We start from the raw sequence: 20,271 nt of genomic DNA, 5'->3' as shown, positions 1-20,271 counted from the left end.
ATTCCTCATCAGAGCCACATTCCTCAGAGCTAGTTTACTGCCTAAATATAGGTAGACTAAGCTGTTTGTTAGGGCCTTAAAAGTTATGAGGTCCACTGCCCACTGCTGTTAACTAAGCTATGTCTGAGACACATTCTTATTTTTCCAAGTGTGACTGATAGGATAGAACTATCCAAGGTCTTCACCGTGAATTTAAACCAGCTCTTCATGGAAGTGTGTGGTTATTTGGTGACTCTGTAGTATTACTGTCATAAGTGAAAATGTCAAGTGACATTAGGACATGGCTTCTGTTTTCAAAAGGTGACTTTCACATTTATCAATTACTGAGTCATCAAGCTGGCTAAACATGTATTAACACAGTTCTTGACGTTTATGGATGTATTGCTTTTGCTGTAGAGTTTTTGGGGATCATATGTAAAAATACTCCGAGTGTTTGTGTTTTTTCTTCAGGCTCACCTTTAGTAACCCTCTCTGATGGTTGAAATTATTAAGCAGAGTCTTCAAGGGAGGCAATGTCCCAGCTCTATTTACTTACCTTGCTCACTTGATTGGTTACTTTCTTGGCAAATTCTATATCGGGAGGATCGGCCAGAGGCGTGAATTGAGCTTGCTGTTCAGCGAGACCTTTTTTGTAGGCAACCTGATGAAATAAAAGACAGGGATGTATTTTAAAAACGATTATGCTTTCATCTTTATTTGAAGTCTTAAATTTTAGTGTAACATGTTATAATTTGTCCTTCTAGATGTTACATACCCTTGCTCTCAGTACAGCTAGTGATTTCTGTTTCGTTGAATTTTCTTCCCTCGTCCTCAGGACTCATGGCCCTAGATCTGCTTTCTTCCATTCATTTCCATACCGTGGTTTGCAATTGCAATTATTCTCTTAACAAGCGTCTTCAACTCCCAACCCCTTGTCTTTTTATCACACTCAATAAACCCCCAGCCTTGGATTGACTCGACCATATACTTCCTCTGTTCCTCTTTTTTTTTTTTTTTTTTTTTTTTTTTGAGATAGCGTGTCGCTATGTCGCCCAGGCTGGAATGCAGTGGCGCGATCTCGGCTCACTGCAAGCTCCGCCTCCCAGGTTCACGCCATTCTCCTGCCTCAGCCTCCCGAGCAGCTGGGACTACAGGCACCAGCCACTGCGCCCGGCTAATTTTTTGTATTTTTAGTAGAGACAGGGTTTCACCATGCTAGCCAGGATGGTCTTGATCTCCTGACTTCGTGGTCTGCCTGCCTTGGCCCCGCAAAGTGCTGGGATTACAGGCTTGAGCCACTGCGCCTGGCCAACTTCTCTGTTCTTATGCCTAGGATGCTGAATGCCACAGAAGAAAACCTGCAACTCCATGGATTAGGCAATGCTAACATGATGAGTAGGGTTAAGAGGGACACAGGAAGAAGGTACAGGGCAGGGAGCCTCTGAACCCCAGCACTTAGCTTGAAATCTACATGCCTGCCCAGTGGTATGTTCTGTGAACAACAGCTTGCTTGGGGCTCTGTGCCCAATACTCTATGACCCTATGGTATACTAATGCCATTTTGTCTTCAAGGAAACTTTCACAGCCCATTATGAGTCTCTGGTTAGTCCCTACTCTCAGGGGCCAGTCTAAAACCCCAACACTGTCCTTAAGCCCACAATTAACTCCACCTTACTCTCAGCTTCCTTTTTCATAGAGTAAAGAAACGCTACACCCTTATCTTCTCCATATTCATCCCTGCCTCTCCCACCCCTGCCCTGGCTCAGAGGAGAAACATCCCTCAGAGGGAATGACTCCTGCACCCAGGGTGCTGCCCTTTCCAGCACATCCTTTTGCACCCAGCTCTCTCAGTCATCCCTCCTTTTTCTCACAACCCCAACCTCTCCTTCTTCATTAGCTCCTTCCCTTCGGCCTATAAAAGACTTCTATCACCTTAAAATAAGTATGGTGCCCACAAATCATGCATATCCTTCTTTCTTGCCCTCCTTTCTTTCTTCATTTCTGACTCCTCTGGGTTTTTTTGTTCTACCAGACTTGGCCCCTGCTTCCAACAATGCAGAACTATTCATAGATTCGTATATTCAGATACACGAAGCCCTCAGATGCTTCAGGGCCTCGTACATGCTGTTCCCTCTCCCCGTCTGTCTGCAAACCTCTGTTTCCTCTCCATGACTCAGGACAACCATAACTCCTCTCCCAAGCCTTCCCTGACTCCTGAGCCAGATGTGATGACCTTCTCCCGGGATCTCACTCAACTTGGCCATTACCTCCTTTAAAGGGGTTGTCAGATGACACTGTAATTTGTTGTCTACATGTCTCTTTCCTCTTGACTGTGAGCTCTGGGATGGCAAAGAAGATGTCCTATCCTTGGGAACCCTTGTGGCCTGCATAGTACCTAGCTAGAGCAAGAGTCAATGACTGACATCTCAATGTGTGTCTTACACACTGAGGCCATGGGGGAATGTCTCAAGAGGAGAATTATCTTTCTAATCTTCCACAACACAACTGTGAGATTTCTATGATTATTTTCCCTTCCTCATGGCAGTATTCTTATTTATCAAGTAAAGCAGTTGAATAATCCCAAAGTCCCAATCATCTTTATACTTTAACCAAGTCTAACTGTATCTTACCCCAATAATATCTACCTGGTGCCTATAACAAAAGCTTTCATGGACATCAAATCAATTGGGATACAAAAGACAGATTTTGAAATGTATTTACACAAATTCCACAAACAAGCCTGGCTTAATTTCTTTTAAATAAGTTAAGCAAGGCACAGTGACTCATGCCTGTAATCCCAGCACTTTGGGAGGCAAAGGCGGATGAATTGCTCAAAGGTTCAAGACCAGCCAGGGCAATATGGTAAAACCATGTCTCTACCAAAAATACAAAAATTAGCTGGGTGTGTTGGTGTGCACCTGTAGTCCCAGCTACTTGGGAGGCTGAAGTGAGAGGATTGCTTGAGCCTGGGAGGCGGAGGTTGCAATAAGCCAATAAGCCAAGATTGTATCACTGCACTCCAGCCTGGGTGAGAGAGTGACACCCTGTCTCAAAAAAAAAAAAAAAAAAAAATACAAACTGAAGACTTTATTTTAGGCAAAGGACAACAGGATTTTTCATGGCTGGTTAAGTCCTTAGGGTAAAAGCAACATTTGAATAGGATAAATGCTTATTAAGTATGACATCCTGCCAAGAAGTTTCAGACAAATCAGATCTAGAAGTCCTAATTTCTCAGGAACCTTCTTCAGAATTCTGTTTAGTTAGAATTCTGTTGTTATGGAGAATGATCTGATTTTTAAAAAGTAAAAAAAAAAAAAAAGTTCAGTATTCTGCATCAGCTTAAAGACTCTTAGTGTGTGCAAAGTAGTTTGTCTCTACTTAGGTAATAAGGAAAACATGATAAGTAGATTAAGAAGGACACAGGAAGATGGTACAGGAGAGGTAGCAAAAGCCTCTAAACCCAAGCCCTTAGCCAGAAATCTATGTGCCTACCCAGTGGTGCATTCTGCAAACAACAGCTTGCTTAGGGCTCTGTGCCCAATAATTGTAGAAGTTCATAGTACTGACAACAGTATTCATAGGCATGTCTGTAATCTGATACTGAGTGCATACTGGTCTGCAATAAAAATAAAAGCTATGCCTTAACTGTCACATCTTTTTGAGGAATAGCAGGGAAGACTTTACTTCACTATTGTATGTTCTCTTTCATTACATCTTCTACTGTAATTGCTCAAAACATGTGGCCAACTTTCATTGTTCGAAGTCCATAGCATTAGAATGGTATGAAGGTAATCCTTCATCTCTCCATTTGATAGATGAAGGGAGATAGGAGATTAAGTGTCTTCTTGGAAACCTCTCCCAGGCTTATATGACATGGCATTTCCTGGTTCCTCTTCAACTTCGCTGTTTGTTCCCTCATCCTTTTGCTGGCTCCTGTTCAGTTCTAAGTGTGAGTGTCCTCCAAAACTCTGCCCTTGGCCATGCACTCTTTCGCTTCCCTCATAGATGTTCATGTCTTTGGCTGTCACTTTGTTCTGATGACTCTGAAATATTAATTTCTTGCCCTGGTCTCACACCTGAGCAATGGTACTTTCTAATTTATCCATAGGATGCCTTGATCTGAAGTTTCCTTCAATCATCTCAACTCCATTTCTCTTTCCATTAACGCATCTTTACCAGCTGTGCCCCTACTCACCTAGACCACCAGTCTATAGTCAGAAGCTCCTTTAGGGCTTCTTTCTCTCCTTTGGCTCCAATATCCAATGCCATTCATGCTTATTAATACTTATTAGCCTCAGATTCATTTCTTCCTCTCCTTTAAATAGATTTCTCCAAATTACTCCGTTTTTCCTGTATTTCCTAATCTCAATCTGTCATATTGCTCATCAAAATTACTCCAGATTCTATTTTTATCATACTGTTTTCCACTCCAAAATCTTATGATGCCTCTTATTTCTTACCGTTCCATGTCGAAGCGATTTTGTCTGCCTTTCAAGGTCCTGCTGCCGGCATTCTCACAAGTGCCCTCCAAATGAGGCACTCACATCATTCACTTTCCTTGTCCCTCAAAACTCAGACCTCATTTTACCTGTGTCCCTTTGTTCGAGTGCTCCCTCTACTCGAAATGCCTTTCTTCATCACCACCCATGCCCTTGGGACCACCACCTCCACACGGCCTTCTCTGATTACTCACAAGTGTTCTGTCTGTCTTGTAGCAAGCATTAGACTGTTGGGTTTTGTTTCATTTTAAACTTTTTTCTTGTTTGATATATCATACCTTTATTTTATCAGCCTGATTATAAATTCTCAGAGGAAAGGATGAAAACTGCTTGCAGTACTTTTCTATCCTGCCAGGTGTGCATGCATAATAGACTTTCAATAAATAACTATTGATCACTTGGTAACAGCCATGTAACAATATTGTGAATCTGTGAGATACAGAATCAAAAAGCTAATCTTGAAAAAGAAGCGAGAAGTACTCACACATTAAAATTGGTACCATGTGCTAGACAACTTCAAAATTTTGTTATACCTTCTCTATTTCCTAACTTACTTATGGAAGGATACGACTGTATCTGTGTTATATTTTAACCAATTACATAGAAAGTGAAATAGAAAAGATGTCCACTAAACTTGCAGGTGATATTAAGAGGGTGGTATTAAAAATTAGACCTCAAAAGTTGGAGACACCATCAAATTGGTATGTATAATTTTGGTTCATGGCAAGATCAGACCCTAGATTCCATTAGAAGTAAATCCCAATCAGTCTGAACTGGCTTACTAAGTCCAAATTGAGTATAAGAGGTTCCAGGGATCTAACTGACAATTGAATGTCAAATAACTTGTCACTTTATAATACAGTGCTCTGCTGAAGATTGGAGTAGCAGTCTGGATTTTCAATATGGCCTCCCGCAAATCCAATGGTCATGTAAGAAAGTACCTCAAAATAAGGGAGAGTGTTAGGCCCAAGTGGGTCTCTCTGCTGCTGTTGCTGCTGGTTTCAAGCCTAAGGACTCTATTAAGCCTTTTAAGTTCCTCTAAGATACGGTTTTCGAGGTCTAGGGTACCAAAATTCTGGCAAGTGGGATCACTGATTTTTCACTAACTGAAGTATCTTCTGATAGCAAGAGCTCTTTGTGGGATAACTATACAAATGTGTTTTTGGTTTGTTTAGTTGTTGTTGGCGTGGTCATTGTTTGTTTGTTTGTTTTTAAGATGGGGGTCTCACTGTTGCCCAGGCTGGAGTGCAGTGGCTTGATCATAGCTCACCGTAGCCTCCACCTCCTGGGTTCAAGTGATCCTCCTACCTCAGCCTCCTGAGTAGCTGAGACTACAGGCATGCACCCCCACACTTGGCTAATTTTTTAAAAATGTATTTTGTAGAGATGAGGTCTTGCTTTGCTGCCCAGGCTGATCTCAGACTCCTGGCTTCAAGCAATCCTCCCCTCTTGGCCTCCCAAACTGCTGGGATTACAGGGGTGAGTCACCACACCTAGCCACAAATATGTTTTAACAAGTACACTAGTCAGGTCCCACACACAGAAAAAGGGAGACACACCACAATTTGGACTCGATGATTAGAATAGCAAGGCACAACCCTTCCATAACATTGTTTACTTAATAGATTTGGGAAGGTGGCTATGATTACAATAGGTTTTTAAAAATTGTCACTCTGTCGTCACAGAACAACTTCAACCAGAGCCAAGGGGAAAGAAGGACTCATGCTGTAATGGAAAGAATACTAGTCTTGGGCTTACAAACCTGGGCTCTGCCACTAACTAATGTGACCCCAGATTCAGGTTTGCCACCTATAAGAAGAGGGAACTGGACAAGATTATATTTAATATAAAGTATAATTTTTTTCTAATTTAAATGAGACATCATAAATTATAACAATTCTAGACGTACTCCTCTGAAATACAACATTTAGTCTCTTACAGAGAAGAGCTGCAGTGAACATCTGGCCAGAAGATGTAACTCAAGTTCCCCTGACTCTGCACACCTAAATGGTGCCACTTGCATTTCACTTACATCACTGAGAGCTTTCTGGGCCTGGGCAACTCTCCTCAGTTCCGGGCTATCATTGTAGGGGTAAAACAAACTTTTGTCTGCTTCCCAGTCTTCAGTGTACAGTTTCTAAATCAAAAAAGAGTGAAAAGTTAGGAGGAAGTAGGGTCACATTTACACAAAATACATAGATTTGAATTCATCCATCAATGACCTAAAGAACCAAGGGCCAGTTGAGAGCAAAGGTAAATGAAATTCACAGATAACTTTCCACTTTCCATCCAACCCAAGTCATTTTTACTGATAGTATGCCCTGCTTTTTCTTATTTTCAAAGGGGCAGATATGTCTGATTTTGTTTCATCTCTTCTCTGTGACTCTACCTGCCTTCTTGGTTTTTTTTTTTTTTTTTGGTCATTATTTGTCATTGTTTATTAATAGCACTTACAAGTGTTAACACAGTGTAAGGAGCCAGGAAGCACTTCACATAGTTCAGGGCAATATAGGACACTTGCAAGAAGTGGCACAAAATAAACCTCTAATTAGAGTAATAGTCAGGGACATCCAAACTATAGCACAGGGTCTACAGACAATTTTGAGATACTACTTTGTGGCTCTCTCAGCTGGTTCTCCAGAGCACCTTTATTCTCCACAGACACTCCCCTCTGCCCCCGGGTTGCTCAGGTTCCCAAAGAACCCTCTCCCCACTCTGCCTAGGAGCTTTCCTCTCAGTTCCTTTTTGCCAAGCCCTATCCCTGCAGTCTCATATGTCTCAAGGCTACTCATAAAAAGATTGGGGAATTGTATTCCGGATGATCACGAGTTCACCAAGTATTACATGAAGTATATGATAGGATGACATAGGAAGATAGAAGTGGCAATGGAGCAGGCCCTTACCTTGCTGAACATGGCGGTGTTCTTAACGGCCTGGACAAGTTCAGGGGCATCAGGAGGAAGCAGGTACTTATCCTTGGTGTCTTCCCAGTTCTGCTTGTATAAAACCTAGAAAGAAGGAGCAGAGGATCTGTGGCTTGAGGTCTCACCCAAAGGCATGAGGATTTAAACAACAAAGGGAGACTCATGAAGGCATCCTTGCTCAAAGGCTGCCAATGTGTTACTAGGAAAACATTGACCATGCCAACGTCCTATAATACTTTTCCTACAATAGTCAGTTTTTGATTGAAAATTCTAATTCCTTTCAATTAAAAATTTAGCTCCTCAGCTTCTTTGGCGACACTGGAACTCCATGCAGCAACAGCCTGCAGCCGAGTCACAGCTGCCTCTTTGCACAGGGCATGGACTCTTCTATCCACCCATAGGTTCTACAGGCCACTCAGTCATCTGTGCAGCTTCCTTGATGAATACAGGTATTGAACTCACACTGCCCATGAGGCTGGTGGGCAGGATCAGGCCTGTCCAATTTTCTCCTATAAGACAATGCAGAGGTGATGCACATGCTACTGAGTACCCCAGCCATCCATATCATTGCCTTACCTTACTGACTTGCTGCGACACTTTCTTTGCATGTTCAATATCCTTTGCTTTTTCATCTACGTGACATATCGTCTTAGCAACATCACCATCCATTCGATACTTAACCTGCCCAAATAATGCACAGAGTTCATGACAGGCATAAACATGTGAGTATATTAAGGAATTTCTTATAACCACAGAGCATTACCCCCAATGACTCTAGGTCTGCATCACAAAGCATAGTGTCTGCATCACAAAGCATAGTTTCTGCGTTTTAGCTGGAAAAATGTGATCTTCAAAGGAGCACCTGCATTTACTGCTTGTCTGCTTTCCTGGCTGGATCTCCAGCCTGCTGCTTCTTGGCCTTACTGTACAGTGTGGAGAACCACAGTGAGTTGGAGCTCCCATCTCATAGTCTCCTCTTAAGCTAAGTTGCTAAGCCAAGCTTTTAGAAGTTTCTTTGGGTTCACATTTACAGCAAATGATCTATGGCTTATGCTTTTCTAGATTTGTGAACTAGCTCATGGTAATTCAACTGCTCATTCTCACAGTACATATTTAGAGCCCACAATTCCCAGCAGTAGGTGTATTTTGAAATGTCCCTCTCCTTTATTTCAGCAATGCAGCCCACCTCACTGAGTTGATCTTGTACTTTTTTGATTCTGCGAAGTTCTGGGGTATCTGTTGTGCTGGCGTATGGCTGTCCTTTTGTTTTCTCAAACTTCTCCTTGTATTTATTCTGAAAAGAATATCAGATATTAGCCTAACAAGACAGCAGCGAAAATTTCAGGCAACATACTCACCCCATTTGATTAAAAAAAAATCCTTCAAGTTATAGCAATTATCAATTGTAATAGCTTTCTTTTTGTCCCCTACCCCAACTCTCAGCAAAAACTAAAATAGATTTGATAATTGCTTCTCCTAAACATGGTTGCATCTTGGAGACAATGCAAATTTATTATAGACTATTGTCTTGGAAATACCCTAAAATGATTCTTTCAATCTTTTTTTTTGTCTGAATGCATACATAAAAAGCCTAAACCTCAATTATTTTAGAAAATAAATATAGAAATTGAGTTAATTCTGAAAAGATTTGATTGCTAATACAATGCAAAAATATTCAATTCAGAAGTTGCAGCTAAACTTCAGTAGTTCAGATAGCTGAGACACCAGCTGAATTAATGACAGGTCTGAATCATATTCTGTAAATTTAGGAATGTGATTTTATTATTTCTGCTGAATATACAATGAATTCTTGCTGTAATGATAATGTGCATAATTTATCATTATAAATGTTTTGGGAGTACTCTTGAGTGGAGTAGTCAACAATCTAAATTCTACTATTGATTTGGTTACTAACCACTTAAAAACTATTACAGACCTTTGCTGACATTCTGTTCAGAACATCAGAAATTCTAGGTTCATAGGATCTGAATTAATAAGAATGTATGGCAATATATTGACAAAAAATTCTATCCTTGCTGAATACTGCAGCACTAAAGAAGGTAAGAAAATCTTGTTTCTAGAAACCTGTCTTAGATTATTTAAGGCTTTGAACTAGAATTTTACCAAACAGTGAGCTGCTATCATTTAATGAAAAGTGAGTATGTATTGCTCAACCTCGATAGGATGCTTTTGACATAAACTTTAGTCTTATATAATCCAATGTTCTCTTAAGCTACATTTCATTTTTTTAAGCCTCCAGAGCACACGCAATCAAGCCACCCAGTGAGACCTCAGCCCACCATGGACAATCAACAAATTAGAGCCATTGAAATGTGTCTGAATCTGTCTGAATCAGTCAGTGTAACTTACAGAACTGTACATGGGAATTTAAGGACCAGGGACCATTGAGAGCAGTGATTCTCAACCTGGGTGCACATTAGAATCATCTGGGCAGCTTTTTAAAATCCTTTTGTACAGGGCTGGGCATGGTGGCTCATGCCTGTAATTCTAATGTTTTGTGGGGCCAAGGTGGGAGGATAACCTGCGGCCAGGAGTTTACGACCATCCTGGGCAACACAGCAAGACCCTGCCTCTATGAAAAAAAAATCAGGAGATCCCACAAATTTTTTTTTTAATTAGCCAGACATGGTGGCATGCACCTGTAGTCCTAGCTACTAGGGAGACTGAGGTAGGAGGATTGCTTCAGCCCAGGGGTCTGGGGCTGAAGTAAGCTGTGATCAAGCTATTGCTTGATCCAGCCTGGGCTACAGAGAAAGATTCTGATTCTTAAAAAAAAAAAAAAAAAAAAAAAAAATCTTTGTGCACAGGCCAAACTCTGAACCAATTAAACTAGAATGGCTTGAGCATCGTTAGTTTTAAAATTCCCAGGGGGTTCCAGTGTGCAGCCATGGTTAATAACCACTGTTCTAAGGCATAGCCAAACATTCAGATCCTCAATTTCAAATGAGTTCTTAGTCTGATCTTGGATTTTTAAAATAAATGTTCTTTCTCACTATACACCTCTTTATATACCTTTTTATATGCTGTTAGCTAGTCTACTAAGAAGCTATTCTGCTGACATTATTTAAATATGTTATGTAGCTTCCGTGAACTGGCCTAAATTAAATCTGTATTTATGATTTCATTATTCCTGATTGGCTAATAGTGATTAAATACCAATAAATGCTTTATGATTGGCCTTATGCTTATTTTGCAGGAATGATTTCAATAAGAATGCTTTCTTATGCTGCAATGGTATAAATGAATTACATAAAAGGAAAATTCAACAATCAAGAGCCTATATTTTGCAAAATAAGTTTTTGTTTCATACAGGTTTGAGAAATAAAATCCAGCCAGCATTCAAAACAGAGTGGGTTGAGATCAGTAATTTCTTAATAATCAAATCAGGTTAGCAGAAGTTGTTTGAAACTTACTGGGCTAAAAAGATCCTGCATTTTCTGACTGTGTGCAATGTAGGGGGTCATGAACTTTGAAGGATCCACTTTCTTCCGGATGACCTTCCTCCTCTCCACCGGCTTTGCTGGTGCTGGCTGTGCCAGAGCTGGTTTGGAAGTTTCTGATTGCTCATAGTCAGATGTCCTTGTTGTCGTAGTCTCATAAATTTCTGTTATTGTCTGAAAATTTGATATGCAGTTCAACATTGTTGTGAAAGCAAAGACTGTGCTACTGTGATCTCAGTATATATTATTCTAACTTCAAGTCAGATTTACATTCCTGGTGTTACTTCTCCATAACTAAAGTAAGCCAAAGCAGGAAACGGCACACTGTAGCTGTATGAAGGCACATTATGTACACAAATCTGAATGCTGATTGTTGGGACTGTGTGGAATAAAAAGTTTACTCCTTATTACTTTGCAACATTGCCTTAAGTTTGCATTTGCAGAAAGACAAACACTTCAAAGTAGTACGGGGAAAATCGGCAATAAACTATTATTTTAAAACCGTTGAAAATCTTAAGTTGCCTGGGTAAAGTAAAAGAAACTTGAGGTTGGGGAACAAAAGGTTAAGATAATCAAACAAAGCCTAAATTCTTGACTTTAATATTAAGTTGTAAATGACTAAGGGAAAATTGGTCGTTTGTTCTGCAGGGATTTAGGCATTCTCCACTGTAGTAGGAGACAAAGAATAATGAACTTTAAAAAAATGAATCGCATCAATATTATAAGAGATTTTCATTCCCTTGGCTTAGTCAGTTAATTAACGTGGACTGGAGTGCCATTTACACTAATAAATGCTTAGGTGGACAAGAATAATGATGACAACATAATGGGGTAATTATCCTCACAACAGTCCTATCTATGTAGTAGGTGAGAAATTACTATTTCTTACAGCAGGCTATAGTGCAAGACACTAAGACCCAAAGTTTGGGTCTAATCCAAGGTTAAAAATAATGCATGTAAGAAAAAAAGATAAGCAGCCAAGTCTTCAATCCATTTCACAGTATCCTTCCCTTCACAGCTAATATCATCTGTACCAAAGAATTCTAGCATCAATTATGAAAAGAGAACCTAGCAAGGAAATTGTACATTAATAGAAACCCCCTCTAGTGTTGTCACATCATTGCTAATAGGTTGTTTACTGCCCATGATTACTAAGGCATGGTTGACTGTGAGAAACTAACCAAATCACAGCATCTACAAATGTTAGTTTTTATGCAGTCACAGGTTCTCTGAACAAACTTCAGGATTAACCAAACATATCACTGTTTGTCGTGCTCAAAGAGAAACAGCTGCATGCAGAAAATAAAGCATGAGAGAGGTATTTCACCTTGAAAAAAAAAAAGAGCTTGAATGTGGAATATTTATGGTAATAGCGTATTTAGAATTCCTAATGTGCTAAAATCTGAGTAGCATTAGAATGCATCATCAGGGACAAAGCCTTGGAGGCACCATCCCTGCTGGCAGAGATGGTATCCTACAAGTTACAACTCCACACAGTAAAACTGCTTGTCCCCTGTGCCAACCACAAAGCCAAGGCTCCTTGGCTTGTTGTCACCATCCCTCCTGCCGCTGTTGGAGAATGGTGATAGCCACTGACATTATTCTAATTAGCTTCATCTACACAAAAATATCAGACAGGAGCAATAGGGGGAACCACCCCCTGCCATCTTGGGTTTGTTGAATAGGAAAAAAAGGTGAAATAATCCATCAAACAGGTAATGTTTGTGCTTTCACACCAGCTTCTGGGCACAGGTAGGTGAGTGATCCTCTGTCAGATAATCCCTTTTGCCATCTTTGTGGCCCTGGGAGTCTGAGAAAGGAGAAAGCTCTTCCTGCTTTAATGAGAATGCAGTTTATGCAGCTGTGAGCTGGGCCTTACCTCTCCCGGCACCTCTTCATAAACCACTTCTTCTGTGTAGTACTGTAAATAGAGCGCAAAGGCATTGGCAAGAGAACCAAAGCAGAAACCACCTCTCCTCTGCCTCAGCTGAACCACTTAGGTGACTGCACTAGCTCAGTTGATTTGGAATGTCTGTGGCAAAGGGGTAGGTGAGGGAGCCTGTTCATATTTTGGAACCCATTTTCACTTTGGAACCCATTTGGAACCCATTTCATTTATACTTTAGGAAAGCTAAAGTGAATGCCATCCAAATGGACAAAGAGATGCAGAGGGCTGAGAAAATTGTATGAAGCTGTTTTTTAATCAAAAGAAGCTATTTTACTTTACTGGGACATGGAAATTTTTTTCTTATGGTCCCCAAGATAGAATTTGCTGAGAAGAGAATACAATAAGAAGATCCTTGGGCAGAGAGCAACTGTGATAAAACTCACTGTTTGCAAACTAACAATAAAATAAAACAGAAACTCGAGTGTGAATACATTTTTAAATGGATTGCATCATGGAAATAATAAGATCCCAAAGTATATCTACATCTCAATTATTCCTATACCCTCCTGATTAGTAAGTAATAAGTTTCTTCTGGAGTGATGGGTGAGTCCTTTTCAATAGTGTGATTGTCCTAAACAGAATGGTGCTAATATGAAAATTGGTAAACGCTAAGGAATGAAGGGAAAAATGAGAAGATTCTTCATCACGAAGTGTGGGAAATGTAGGCTGCAGTTTGTCATAGTGGCTCTGAGGTCATCATGGCCTGCATGATGGATCTGCAGCCTGGGTCTGAAACCGAGTCTGCTTTTGTTGTACTTCTGACATCACCAGCAATAAATAGATGCAGAAAGGAACTGGCTGACATTTGGTTTCAGATGTGTAAGGAGAGAGGAATCCTGTCCTTAGCCTCACCCTGCTCTGTAGGGTGAACAGAAGGAGAGGCTCGTTTAGGTCAATCACATGAGGAAAGGGATAAAGATGAAACACTTGGCTCATTTCTTAGTAAAAAAAAAAAAAAAATGGATGTATAACACTTTATGCTTCATTTTTCTCATCTTTAACACCAAAACATACAGCACTCAAGGGAAGGGAAAACAGTAAGTGCAAAATTTCCCTCAATGGCCTGAGTTCTTGGTTCAGTGAAGTGTCATCAAATTACTTAATGATTGTCAACAGGCCGCCTGTGCTATTTCACCTGCATTAACAATTGTCTAAAACTTGCCTAATGTTCCTCATTCTTGTGCTTTCTTTACTCTTGAGCTATTGTTTTAATTTAAAATCTAATTCTGCCTGTATGTCGTTACACATAGCAACAAAAATCACAAGCACCGACAGGACAGAGATTTGCTTTTTTACAGTTGTGACTTTCAGCACATGAGAAATATCATTTGGATACTCTAGAAAATATTGTTTGATGCTGATGCCACATAGAGTCATTCCTCCAGTCACACAAAACATCAGTGGCTTCAGAAGAAATATTAAAATAAAATGGAAGATTCACAACTATTTTGGATTTTCTCAGCATCCAAGTTTAAAAGCAGCTCCTTGGAAACCATTCAATTTTACCTTTGCTGGGCTCTCACCATTGGTAAATCCATCTTAGAAATATGCTTATAAAAGAGGCAACATTATTTAAATGGTTGGCATTAACTTGTATGCCAAATCTCACTCTTTTTTTAGAGCTGTGCCACTAATTAGATAGTACATCCTTGCTTCTCTCTCTTTCTTTCCAAGTTTAAGTTAGAGTAGAGAGAACAGTAAAACTTTATTTCAGATGTCCAAGATCCCAAGGAGATATATTTTTAAAGCCAGTTCTTCTCGTTTTCTGCATATTTTTAAAGCTAGTTCCTCTCTGTTTTCTAAAATCTTCCCTGGCCATTTTTTCGAATGCACCACCCTCTTATGTGCATGATCTTTTTTGAAGTCAAAGAGATCTCAGTTCAATACTTTCTGGCAGGCAGTCTATTCGTTTATCACCTGCTGGTCAGACCCAGATGCTGTAATGGGAACAAAATGGTAGGGATGGGATGTCTAAAAATAGCCGCCTCCTTTTTTATGACATCTAGTTGAATCAATCAAGTCTAGCACTAAGGACAATTTCCAGTGGCAAAGGTACACAATTACTTTAAGAAAGACAAGAGATATTTAAGTTGGAGAGTAAAAACTGTTACTGGCATTATTATCATAGGGAAGACAATTTAATTTATAATTGTATTAGTGTTTGATAGTGATATTTCTGACCCTTAGGTACATAAGTAAAATGCACACTAGTGATAATATCAGCATGAAAGATGTGGTCATCAGCATTTAAGCCAGAAAGGTTGAGTGTTACGTTGTATGAGATTCATTCTATTTCTTCCCTCATATCCTTCAGTAATAAAAGCAATTTTATTTGTAGAATAAATAAAATTTTCTTCATCTAAATATAGACTGGTCACTAAAATAATTTTCCAAAGAGTAATTTTGGCACTGCCACCTAAAATTTGGTTCTGGGTAGCTCTTACAGTTAATTTCAGTCTTATTAAAAAGCACAGATTTTCAAAACTGCCTCCAAGTGCCTTAGGCATTTGGAGATTTTCATGTGTTTGGATCATCATCATTAATTGGTAATTATTAAGCACATTCAGATTCATGGCACTGTATTTATGTGCATTATAGTTCCAAGCCTTTAGATTTTATTTCTAGAATGTGAAGCTAAAGGCAAGAGCCAGAGAGGAAAAATCGTAAGATGATAAAAACAAAGGGATGTAAAATAAATATAAAATAAATGATTAACAGCTTTGTAAAATGTGTTAGATGTCCACCAATAATTGGAAGGAAAATTTTCAAGATACCCACTATAGTCTTTGTTCTTATTCAAAATTCAAAAGCAAAAGCTAGTCTTGTTCACTTGGGTAAATATAATGAAGTTGGTGGGAAGGTGCAGCTCCAACTATCACTGTGACTTTCATGCCTTTATTTACATTTGCTTGTATGTGTGTATCTGTGCACGTGTGTATGTATTATGTATAAAGTCTCAAATCTGCATATAATTTCATACATATTATTCTGAATATCTAACCCATGTTACCCTATAGATGATTAGCTAGTTGAAGCAAAGAATAAGGAGTAGATCTTTTCCTCTATTGCTATGCAGACACTAAGAGACAGAGTTCCATTTTCAGAACTTTCCCTTCATCTCTGTCCCTTTGAACATCGGGGTTGGGAAGCGGGGAAGAAAGTAGTTTTAGAAGACGAATTAAAACCTGCCTTTACTCCAACTTGGTTTTTTGAGAGCTTAAAGAAAAGCAAAATTGGGAAACAGTGATATTTCCTTTCAATTCTAAATCCCACGTAATTATAGTGAAACTGAACATAAAATATTCCTTTCTTATGCTTTAAATGATGACTCTTTGTGAAGTTATAATACACAATGTATTTTTTAAATGATTAATTCACCTACACGGCTTCGATTGTCACTACATAAAATAGTTTGCTGTCAGTGTTTTTTTTTTAAATCTTACCTCCACCACCTCCTCATAGTCTTCGTCATCTGCCATTTTTCCAGAGTAGTAGTGGCACCTACAAACTTTTCATATTCCATACAAATGAAAACATATTACAGTCTATTCCTCCCAGCACAGAAATTATCTAATGACATTATAAAAATAGAATTTGAAGCGAAACTATTGTACAAATCATATATTGTTGCAGGCTAAAGGAGAGAAGACATTTAAAATACAAGTATAAACAGCAGAAGCTTCAAATTTCTTTCTCTTTATTCCTTCAGTGTTGGGAATTGCTACTTCTACATAATCAGTTTAGTTAAAATTGTAAAAGGAAATTGAGGTAAGGAAGTGAGAGAATTTGGACTCAGGGAACAGAGAATTTAAACTTCCAAACACTTAGAGAAAAGACATTTTCCAGCAAAAATTTAGTGAAAGAAGTTCAGCTTGGGTTTCAGAAGAAGCTGAAATTTTTCCCCCCGCACCAAAATTCTAAGAGGGCTGACTTAGTTTTTCTACACTGCCCCGATCCACTGTTTGCAGTATATCTTGGGCTTCAGATTGGAACCCATAAAAATACATCTGTCAATAAATTTTAAAAGAAAAAAAGAAACCTCAAGTCAATGGGGTTATTTTCTTCCCAAACACCATTGGCTTATACAGAATTTTTCTTTCGTTTCTGTAGCTCTCGTTCAAACCTGAAAAATAACAAAGTTGTAAAGCATTGGTTGAAGTACATATAGGATTGTCAGTCCTTAGCATAAGCTTCTAATGCAGAAAATAGAGAAAGGATCTCTCAAGGCCTCTACAGTTTGACGCCAGAGAGTGAGACTCTTGATATGAAGTGGATGATGAGTTGGAACAGCTGTCCCTTCATCCAAAGATGTTTGCCGTGTAAACCAATACCCTGCAGTGGCTGGTTTTGTTAAGCTAGCAAAACTGCCACTCCTCAGGCAAATGAAGCCCAGTAGAACAGGATAAATATAGGAACGTAGAGCAACATATCTTCTTTTTCATACTAATATATTTAGAGAAAAATATCAAAGGCAAAAAACTGTTAGACAAGAGAACCAATTCAGTCAAGCAATAAATTGGTTAGCAAAGGACTTGACTCTAATCACACACTGTACATAGCAGATATTAGTAGGGCCTTAGTAGGGCAATGGGGTTAGACTCTCCTAGCCATATTTCTACCACTAATTTCCTCAGTTATGGCCCAAACCTTTGAAAAATACTTTAAGGGAAGTTGTGGAACATCTCCTGAAAGAGCATTACAGAAAAAGTCACAAACTGTCCTTACCTTCAATCTACCAAATAAATTTCTTCAGCAGCAAAGCCTCTCCCAACTCTCCCCTCCTGAAAACCCCAGGCAAAAGCCAGCGTGATGCCTGGGCTCTGAATTATCATGTGGCAAGAGCAACCAATCAGATCTTGAGTTGCTCAAATTTCAGAAGCTAAATTTACCAAGTGATCTTCTGAAAACCACCTGTTCATCAATTCCACTAAAGGATAAAGGGTAACAAATTGCTTGCTTAGAACTATTCAAATGGAATCAAATTTTACCTAACTTCCAGCCTGTGCAGTTCAATTTTAGGTTGAATTTCCCATTTACTGAGGCCCCATTCAATGTCATATTCATGCAAAAGAATTTAGTAGAAAATAAGCATGACTTTGAGAGGCTTTGACCCTTCCATGACTGCTTTCTTCATGTCATTTGTCCAGTCATGGTGGTAAATGTACTCACCCTGGTAAGGTTCACCAGGTGAGCTACAGGTAAGTTACTGGTGTTAGTGTGAAAGAAACTGAGGAATAAGACCCAGTAAACATCAAGTTGGCAAAGGCAATTTTTAAAAATGTGATGAGTTAAAGGTGAAAATATTTGACGATGGCACTAGATAAGATATCCACAGGGTGTAATTAGAAAGATTAGACCCCATCATTTTTCTGTTACTAAACCAAGAGGGTATACCAAAATCCTATTTGGCACCTTTTCCTTCCTTAGATAAGGCAAGCTCCTAGGAATACAGAACCTCTCTCATACGTAACCGAGTTAGTGATTTTTCTGTTAACTCAGATGACTCCTGGCTCCCAGAAGCAACGTGTGAATGTGGGCACAGGCTCAATTTCTCAACAGCAAGAGCAGATTAACATGGAAATCAGTAACTTATCAGGAGAAAATAATGTCCTATTTGGCAAATCCGAACATAAGACATTTCCTTCATAAAAATTATCTAACAATTTTCTTAAAACTTGCCTAATGTCTCTCTTGCACTTTCTTTGCTCCTGAAGTATTTTTTCTAATTTAGAATCTAATTCTATCTGTCTGTCTGTCTGTCCTTACACATAGCAACAGAAATCACAGGCTCTTATATGACAGAGAACTGCTCTTTCTCTGGGTTGCTCCTGTATTCAGGCAAAACACTGTGAGTCACCTATATCTTGATATGGATTTGAGATTAAACATATTGTAATATTTTTTCTTTTTTAAGTTAAACATTAGAAAGTAATCTCGCTGGGTGTGGTGGCTCACGCCTGTAATCCCAACACTTTGGGAGGTCAAGGAGGGCAGATTGTTTAAGGCCAGGAGTTTGAGAAAGTAATCTCATATTTCAAATACATGTACCTTTTCCCCCTCCATGATTCACATGGTAGTAAATAAAATCTAACATAATTTTATCATCTTAGCTGATTATACCTGTTCATCTTGTATGTTCTCACAGGTCTTATGACCAAAGGATATTTATGTAATATGAGATCACTCACTTGGTAGCTGCAAACTAGAATTGTGACTTACTAGTCATTACATGTTTTAAAATGTGTTGTTGAATTAAAAAATAATACAGGCCCATACTTTAAAAACATAGAGTACAAAATTATATAAAGTAAAAAATGAGTATTGCGTCTTAAAGTAGTCATTTTTAAGTTTCAGATATTTTCAATATAGATATTGACATAAATCGATATACTTAATATGCAATAGACTTTTTTATGAAACATCACATAAACATATCCTACTCTAATTTCCACAAATAATTCTATTGATTGGATAGAGTATAATAGTTTAATCATTACTTTATTAATGGACATCTAGGTTGTTTCAAGGTTTTTGCTATTACAAAATAAAGCAAAACAATGCGAAACAAAACACACAGTAAGCATCCCTGTGCATTACCTTTGTATACTTATATGAAATGTACCTGTAAGGTAAATTTCTAGAAGTAGAATTACTGAGGCAGAAGATATATGCACATTTTGAAAATTGATAGATATTGTCAAGTTGCCAGTCAAAATCCTTACACTATTTTATGTTTCACTAACAGAGAATGAGGGTTCCTATGTATACACATCTCAATATCCTTAGGGATTATTAGACTTGAAAAATCTTTACTATCTGAGCTGAATGTGTCCCCCCAAAATTTATATGTTGAAATCCTACCCCCCGATGTGTGGAAAGTGATTGGGTCATAAGGGTGGAGCCCTCATGAATGGGATTAGTACACTTATGAAAGAGGCCCCAGAGAGCTGCCTGGCACTCTCTCTGCCATGTGACGTTACAGGGGGAAGATGGCCAGCCACAACCTGAAAGAACATCCTCACTAGAACCCAACCATGCCAGCACCCTGATCTTAGACATCCAGCCTCTAGAACTATGAGAAGTAAATTTCTGTTTATAAGCCACCCAGCTTATATTGTTTCTGTTATAGCAGACCAAATGGACTAAGACACTCTTTATACATTACTTTTGAAACCACTATGATAGTAAATAGAAGTGCTACAGATGAGCAGAACCTCAAACTCCATTCATAGTGAAGTGTGCATCTAAAAAGTTAGGGTGGGGGGTGGGGCAAGAGTGAGTTCACATGAAATTACCCTGGCTTAGATCTCTTGGGATAAATTCCTGCTAAAAGAAAGCCCCAAAGCCCCTGCTAAATTGGCCTGCTGCAGGTTGCCCTAATAATTTGCAAAGCACGTCAGAAGTAAGAGACTCACAGGAGAGCTGGTTATATTCCCACCATGGTTACACAGGGGTAAGTG

General features: G+C 39.0%; 1 protein-coding gene across 2 annotated transcripts in view; it reads right to left on the bottom strand.

Annotated features, from left to right (window-relative positions):
- NEB (nebulin) overlaps positions 1-17,615 on the bottom strand; it is a 230,402-nt gene extending 212,787 nt beyond the window's left edge. Inside the window, exons 1-10 of one of the 2 annotated variants that reach the window (XM_030797596.1) lie at positions 17,537-17,615; positions 16,851-16,934; positions 16,255-16,319; positions 12,743-12,784; positions 10,837-11,037; positions 8,589-8,696; positions 7,979-8,083; positions 7,382-7,486; positions 6,511-6,615; positions 536-640 (exon numbers count right to left, since the gene is read on the bottom strand). In XM_030797596.1, the coding sequence (XP_030653456.1) occupies positions 536-640; positions 6,511-6,615; positions 7,382-7,486; positions 7,979-8,083; positions 8,589-8,696; positions 10,837-11,037; positions 12,743-12,784; positions 16,255-16,290 (807 nt within the window). In that variant the 5' untranslated portion in view covers positions 16,291-16,319; positions 16,851-16,934; positions 17,537-17,615. The remainder of the gene's footprint in view (positions 1-535; positions 641-6,510; positions 6,616-7,381; positions 7,487-7,978; positions 8,084-8,588; positions 8,697-10,836; positions 11,038-12,742; positions 12,785-16,254; positions 16,320-16,850; positions 16,935-17,536) is intronic. The other variant, XM_030797595.1, reaches the window with a different exon arrangement.
- Between the last annotated feature and the right edge of the window lie 2,656 nt (positions 17,616-20,271).

Source organism: Nomascus leucogenys, chromosome 17, assembly GCF_006542625.1.
Source record: "Nomascus leucogenys isolate Asia chromosome 17, Asia_NLE_v1, whole genome shotgun sequence".
Classification (NCBI taxonomy): Eukaryota; Metazoa; Chordata; class Mammalia; order Primates; family Hylobatidae; genus Nomascus; species Nomascus leucogenys.
This window is presented reverse-complemented; position numbering and strand designations above follow the sequence as displayed.